At 40.2% G+C, this 7,382-nt stretch overlaps 1 protein-coding gene across 5 annotated transcripts; it reads left to right on the plus strand.

Annotated features, from left to right (window-relative positions):
• The first annotated feature begins 714 nt into the window (after positions 1-714).
• Positions 715-6,349, plus strand: LOC103718335 (6-phosphogluconate dehydrogenase, decarboxylating 1, chloroplastic-like). 5 transcript variants are annotated; one of them, XM_039133369.3, is made up of 3 exons: positions 747-2,357; positions 4,945-5,024; positions 6,027-6,349. In XM_039133369.3, exons 1-2 carry the CDS (start codon positions 881-883, stop codon positions 5,019-5,021), a joined length of 1,554 nt encoding a protein of 517 aa, XP_038989297.2. In that variant the 5' UTR covers positions 747-880; the 3' UTR covers positions 5,022-5,024; positions 6,027-6,349. The 5 variants fall into 5 exon arrangements, with proteins under 5 accessions (XP_088575729.1, XP_038989297.2, XP_038989298.2 ...); XM_039133370.3 differs by lacking the exon at positions 6,027-6,349 and having other exon boundaries at positions 4,820-4,957; XM_039133372.3 differs by lacking the exons at positions 4,945-5,024; positions 6,027-6,349 and adding an exon at positions 3,822-4,813.
• The last annotated feature ends 1,033 nt before the right edge of the window (positions 6,350-7,382 follow it).

The following is a 7,382-nucleotide window of genomic DNA, read 5'->3' on the forward strand; positions in this document are numbered from 1 at the left end:
GACTTCGATCTGTTGAAATTTTTCAAGCTGCTGAGGTCCCCGAGGACAATTGTTCAACGGGTCGGGTAGGTGGGGACGGGTTGGGCAATTTATTAAACAAGTTAAATGGGTCGAGTCGGATTACCTATTTAATAAACAGATCGGGTTCAGGTTGTAATTCCTGACCTGTTTAATAAACAGGTCGGGTTCAGGTTTATGATTTTCTGACTCGACCCGTTTATGTCCGACCCGAACTGAGTGCCACCCCTAAAGAAGATAGTATGGTCCAGCGACTCATCAGCCTAGCACGCAGGGCACTGGAGGTGAATATTCATGCCCCTCCCACGTAATAGAAGTAAGGCCTCCATCTTGTCCAACCCTCCCATTCCCAACAAACCCTGACGGCGTGTCTGAGGGAGAAGGGGCGGGAGGAGGTGGAGCACCCGCTTCTGGGCAACATTCGTCGGATGCTACGGAAGTGCCGGGTTCTCTAGAGGCATGTCCTGCGGGAGGCGAACCAGGCAGCTTCGTTGCGCACTACTTCGGAGACCTTCTCTGGACGCAGCAGTCTTTTGTTCCTTTGGTTTTATGTTGTTTGTTTGATGCTGAGGTAGCTGGTTGTGCTTTTGTTAGGTTAGTGTGAGTAACCGTTTTTTTTTTTAAAAAAAAAAAACCCGACAGTCATGTGACAAGAAGTTATAAATAAAATAATATTTTAAGAGGGATTTTTGTGAAAAGGTAAAAGATATGGGCCTAAAAGTCCCTAATTTAACGCTAAAACCCCTCGGAGACGGCAGCTCCCGGCTCCACCAAACCCCGTCTCTTCGTTTTCTCCGCAGGCTCCTTCCTCTCCTGCTCCTCCTCCTCCGGTTGCCGAAACCCTAGCTCGATCTATCGATCGATGGAGGCGGCTGCGCTGTCGCGCATCGGGCTCGCCGGACTGGCGGTTATGGGCCAAAATCTAGCCCTCAACATCGCCGACAAGGGTTTCCCGATCTCCGTCTACAACCGCACCGCCTCCAAGGTCGACGAGACCGTCGGCCGCGCGGCGGTTGAGGGCGGCCTCCCCCTTTCCGGCCACCACTCCCCCCGCGATTTCGTCCTCTCCATCGCTCGCCCCCGCTCCGTTATCATCCTCGTCAAGGCCGGCGCCCCTGTCGACCAGACCATCGCCACCCTCTCCCAGTTCATGGACCCCGGTGACTCCATCATCGACGGAGGCAACGAGTGGTACGAGAACACGGAGCGCCGCCTCCGCGAGGCCGCTGCCCGCGGCCTCCTCTACCTCGGCATGGGCGTCTCTGGCGGGGAGGACGGCGCCCGCCACGGCCCCTCCCTCATGCCCGGCGGCCACCTCCAGGCCTACCACAACGTCCAGGACGTCCTCGCCCGCGTTGCCGCCCAGGTCGACGACGGCCCCTGCGTCACCTTCGTCGGCGAGGGTGGCGCCGGCAACTTCGTCAAGATGGTCCACAACGGCATCGAGTACGGCGACATGCAGCTCATCTCCGAGGCCTACGACGTCCTCCGCACTGTCGGCGGCCTCTCCAACCGCGAGCTCGCCGAGATCTTCGCCGAATGGAACAGCGGTGAGCTCGAGAGCTTCCTCATCGAGATTACCGCCGACATCTTCAGGGTCCCCGACGAGCACGGCGAGGGCGAGCTGGTGGACAAGATCCTTGACAAGACCGGGATGAAGGGGACTGGGAAGTGGACGGTCCAGCAGGCGGCGGAGCTTTCGGTCGCGGCCCCCACAATCGCCTCCTCCCTCGACTCCCGATACCTCAGTGGGCTCAAGGAGGAGAGGGAGGCCGCTGCGAGAGTTCTTGACGAGGCCGGGATCGGCGGCGAGGTCTCGGGGCCGTTGTTGGGACGAACGATCGACAAGAAGCGTCTGATAGACGATGTCCGGCAGGCTCTGTATGCCTCCAAGATCTGTAGCTATGCCCAAGGGATGAACTTGCTCCGGGCCAAGAGCGAGGAGAAGGGGTGGAACCTCAATCTCGGGGAGCTGGCGAGGATCTGGAAGGGGGGTTGCATCATAAGGGCGAGGTTTTTGGACAGGATCAAAAAGGCGTACGAGAGGAACCGGAGGCTTGCGAACCTAATTGTGGACCCAGAGTTCGCGAGGGAGATGGTGCAGCGACAGGGTGCTTGGAGGAGGGTCGTGGGGCTGGCAATTGAGGCTGGAATCAGCACGCCGGGGATGTGCTCCAGTTTGGCATACTTTGACACATATCGCCGCGCTCGGCTGCCTGCAAACTTGGTGCAGGCGCAGAGAGACTACTTTGGGGCGCACACCTATGAACGTGTCGACCGCCCTGGGTCGTTCCACACTGAGTGGTCCAAGATTGCTAGGCAGAGCAATGCCGGTGCAGGTATCCTTAATTGAGGGCTTTGATGGTAATGCAGTGAATTGGAAGAAGGTTTTCTTGATATTGTTGTCTTTTCTAATTTCTACTTCTAGGTAGTTTTCTGCTTTTAATAAATGGTGCATCTATTTTGAGACCTGCCTGCTAAGAACAACTTTTTTCTGTTACAGTTATTTAAACAATTGTTCTGGGAGTTGCTGATATCTTGTTGCTCAATTTCATCTTCCCTTACCGTTTACATGCAATGGTTTCAGTTTACTCAAATGGTTTTCCATGTTATACATATCTGTTGAATGTTATGTTTCTAGCCCCTTTTGGTCAGAATTCTCCTTATACAAGACCTAAGGCATGCTAATGTTTTTTTTTTGCTTATAACCATGTAAAATGATTATATGGTCATATTCTGGAATGCCATTTTATTTGCAAAAATTTTAACTAGTTTGTGCATTATGTATGTTGAACTACCATGCTGTGTTCTTATTTTACAAAAGATCTGTCTATGATGGCTTGATAATTTCACTTAGTGTTATCCATTTGATGAGATATTGGGAATACAAAGTGTTTAATTTGTGCTTATTTGGATGGGTAGGGTCAAGAGCTAGCACCATCAGGACTTGATTTGAACTGGGTTTTAGGTTGAAATGTGGGACAGATGAACCATTATTTGCATTTGTTTATGAATTTGGATTCTAATAAATTTCTTGCTTAATGAGGATGAGCAGTTTGTGAAGCAAATGAATCATCAAGCATTGAGTGGAGATCATCTTTTGATCGCCCTTTTAGGGAGATTGCACATTGTTTCCCTCTTATTTCAGAAAAAAATCAAGTTCTTGCTTTTACTAGTTTAATGATAATAATTGTTAAAGGTTTTCTCATCCACTTTTTATGTTGTCTTTTGTAGGTGGATTGTAATGTGAGTTTGTAATCAAGTTCTCGCTTATAACCATGTAAAATGATTATATGGTCATATTCTGGAATGCCTTTTTATTTGCAAAAATCTTAACTAGTTTGTGCATTATGCATGTTGAACTACCATGCTGTATTCTTATTTTACAAAAGATCTGTCTATGATGGTTTGATAATTTTACTTAGTGTTATCCATTTGATGGGATATTGGTAATACAAAGTGGTTAATTTGTGCTCATTTGGATGGGTAGGGTCAAGAGCTAGCACCATCAGGACTTGATTTGAACTGGGTTTTAGGTTGAAATGTGGGACAGATGAACCATTATTTGCATTTGTTTATGAATTTGGATTCTAATAAATTTCTAGCTTATTGAGGATGAGCAGTTTGTGAAGCAAATGTATCATCAAGCATTGAGTGGAGATCATCTTTTGATCGCCCTTTCAGGGAGATTGCACATTGTTTCCCTCTTATTTCAGAAAAAAAATCAAGTTCTTGCTTTTATTAGCTTAATGATAATAATTGTTAAAGGTTTTCTCATCCACTTTTTATGTTGTCTTTTGTAGGTGGATTGTAATGTGAGTCTGTATTTATGATGTAATTATGCAGATTGGGGAATCCTTGAGTAGGACTAATGTTTTAATGTTCTACTTCCAGCTGTGGTTTTGTTGAATTTCAAAAATCATTTGCTTTGAGCTTCAAAATAGTTTAGCTGTCCTTATATATAGAGGAACCAAGATGTGATATTATGACTTCATTTATGTGTCGGACTAGGAAAGGACAACCAAATTTACGTAGCTTACACAATTTGGATCTGGAAAAAAATCGAGGTTTTCTCGTCTTTCAGGGTGATGCCATTTTCTTCTTCCCTAGGTGATAAATCCATGGTAAACAATTGGGCAATGGCTCTTTACAAACTTGATAGTGGTGAGGCCACTGTTGTTATTTATCCTTGTAGGTTGTCCTTTTAATTGTTTATATTCATTAAGGTTCTTGATCTGCTCCATCACTCATTGCTGTCTTCTCATCATGTAGTACCAATTTCTCCACTTCTTTTTGGCTTTAAAGTTCAAAGGAAATTCATTTATAAATAGTTCAAATAGGTACGTGTTGCAATTTGCCAAAACTTCCAGCAACTTTTAGCTTATTTTGTGGCTCAGATACCACGTACAAACTTTTGATAATCCTTCAAAATTTGGTCCCCAAGTTAGTACTCCAAAAAACTAGCAAATCAATTCCTCTTCTGCATCAATTTTTTTATATTGAAGCTATCTGAAATATTTTACCTAGATCAGAAGCATTTTTGAATCTTAATAAGTCTGTTGATTTCATTGTAGCAGAAATAGTGTTGTAGTATGGGTTCAAATATTTTGGAAGGTTCTCGAATAAATGTCTGCTAACATCGAATTATTGGTTCTTATACATTCCTTTGTGAATGATTTACATATTCGTGATTATCCTGTCCAAGTCTCGCGATTACACGAGTTAACGTTCTTCTAATAGGTTTTATGAAATCAAAACATTGTAATATTTACTTTTTCTATTTAAATAATACATATTGCAGGATACTATTTTTATTGTGCGAATGAAGGGATGAGATATGCAGAATGATAAGCTTTAGATTTCATTTGTTACGCGGTTAAAAATCTGCATGAGACCTCGAAGCATGTAACATTAAAGATCTTGCAGGATCATATCGAGAATATGCCTGGAGGTTATGCGAGGATGGTATTTTAATCATAAACGGGTACATGGGAAAACCATAAAAGGTAGGTTTACCAGATTCTTTTTATGTACTTCTGCATGGAGCCATCTATAAGTGCAAGTATATATGTTTTCAATGAGTGTTAGCTAACATTCTGATTTATATAGCTCTTTTTAGGCAATTCAATACTTTTTTGTTTGTCTTTATGAAAAGCCCTAATTTTACTGCATTTAGTGATCCACATAGGGCATCATTGGTTTGATATGATTTTGAGGAGCCTTTATGCAAGTTTTAGTACTTGGGACACTAAGGCCTTGCTCAGTGCTGATAAAGTGAGAAAAATTTGCTAGGGGAGCCTTTTCCTCCAATGTATGTTAGCGAGAGGAAATCCAAAAGGAAATTTTTCATGAGATGACATAGTGCATAAATTTGCTCGCCAAGGTACTATTTTTTGGAAAAGTAACCAAATCTCATTCCTCTTCTGGAATTTTATATAAGATAACAACAAACTAACCCATGCAAAACCACCTCTAACACAACCAAATAATAATTTTCCAAAACCTTTTTCTTCTTTTTTTAAAATACTTTTCGGTTGCCAAAAAAGTGAAGAAAACTTCCATTGCTTGGTACTGAAAAGAAAGTCAGGAAGAGAATAAAAGGAGAAATAATGGTCAAGAGTTTCTCCTACAACTGTAAAGTTTCTTCTTCTCCAAAAGTTAGCGGTTTTGGGAAAAAATTAACAAATAACTTAACAAATTTTTAACTATTTTCTCTGCAATTTTCTCAGTTCAAACATGAGAAATTTCCCAATTTATTTCTTTTCTTTTTTCTGCTGCTATTTTTCTTTTCTTTCTTATTTTTAAAATGACAGTCAAGCAGAGCCTTTGTGCAATCAAACGATGGAAAATCCCCATTTTTTCCTTTTTCCATCGGATGAAAGTTTTATTTCTCTTTCATTTTCTAGTAGATACAAAGGGCCTAGGAAAATAACAATTAAGAGTATATGGTTAAAGACTCTGGACACTTGGTCTGACCAAGATTCAAGCTTTGGGCCTTGGTTTTGCAGGTGGAAGATGTTTGGCACCTGTTCTCACTCGATGACTTCAGCATCTACCTAGCGTTAGAATTATTAATGAGAAAGGATGCTAAGACAAGAAGATTTGAGAGAAGTATGAAAGAAAAAGATAAGAGGGAGTTAAGAAATTCTTATCAAATGTGCAGCAGCCCAGAGCTATCTTTCAAGATGCGAACCTTGATGTAATATGTGCTTACTGCTAGATATAGGAAGTAGAATGAGGTAAGATAAGCTACTTTTACATCCTACATTTGGGTAAGGGATTTTCATGATGTTAGTGATGATGGATAATAGTTCCTTTAGCTTTATGGTGATGGTAAAGATCGTGACAGAGGTGTTCCTTGGTTTAGGGAACTAAAATTTCCCACTAAGCCGATGATGCATTTGGTCTAGAAGGGCTGTCTCTCCTTACCTTTGGTATTCACCTTTTAGGCCCTATTTGGAAAAGCTGTTGGCAGTAGAGCTGTTAAAAGTAGAGATTTTATAAAAAATTATTTGCTGTTTGGTAACTATATTTCTAAAGTGCTGTGGCACTTGAACATGTGTTTGGTAAACAAACTGAGAAAGTACTTTTATATGACAAAATTACCATAAAAGACATTGTATAGTATTATACAACAAAGCATAATAAAATATAACATATATTAATATATAAATATACAATATAGTATAATATTACTATAATATATATAATATTATTATAATATAGTAATATAACATTGTATGCTATAGCATAATAATTTAATATAATATTAAATTATTTAACATAACATATCAATATATTATGATATAATGCAATATAATATTATATTTATAGTATAATATAATAATAAAGATACAAAATATTATAATAATTAGCGTACATTAATTTTTCTATTAAATTATTTAACATAACATATTAATGTATTATGATATAATGTAATATAATATTGTATTTATGGTATAACACAATAATAAAGGTATAAAATATTATAATTATTAGCGTAAATTAATTTGTATAATATAACATAATATTAAATTATTTAACATAACATATTAATGTATTATAAAATAATGTAATATAATATTATATTTATAGTATAATACAATAATAAAGGTATAAAATAATTATAATAAGGTACAATGGAACCTTCTCCATGCTTTTGCAATTCCCCAATCAAAATCAACTATAGCATGGTTTAAGTGCCAATACACATAGATATGTGTCCTGCAGATATGTGAGTTCAAGATATTTGTAGAGTATACCAAAGACATCAATAACATCCAAGGCATGAGCAAGTACACGCTTCTTCCCTTCTATCTCATGGTATGCTTGCTTCTTAAGGTGCAGTTGTTGGCCATTCTAAA

Source organism: Phoenix dactylifera, chromosome 4 (assembly GCF_051530095.1).
Source record: "Phoenix dactylifera cultivar Ajwa chromosome 4, Ajwa_hap1_PhDact_Kaust_v1.1, whole genome shotgun sequence".
In the NCBI taxonomy this organism is placed as follows: Eukaryota; Viridiplantae; Streptophyta; class Magnoliopsida; order Arecales; family Arecaceae; genus Phoenix; species Phoenix dactylifera.

Excerpts from the sequence above, each read along its gene's own strand:
- LOC103718335 (XM_039133369.3), top strand. The coding sequence starts at position 881 with ATGGAGGCGGCTGCGCTGTCGCGCATCGGGCTCGCCGGACTGGCGGTT. Across the intron at positions 2,358-4,944 it reads GCAGAGCAATGCCGGTGCAG|GATCATATCGAGAATATGCC; the intron begins GTATCCTTAATT and ends AAGATCTTGCAG.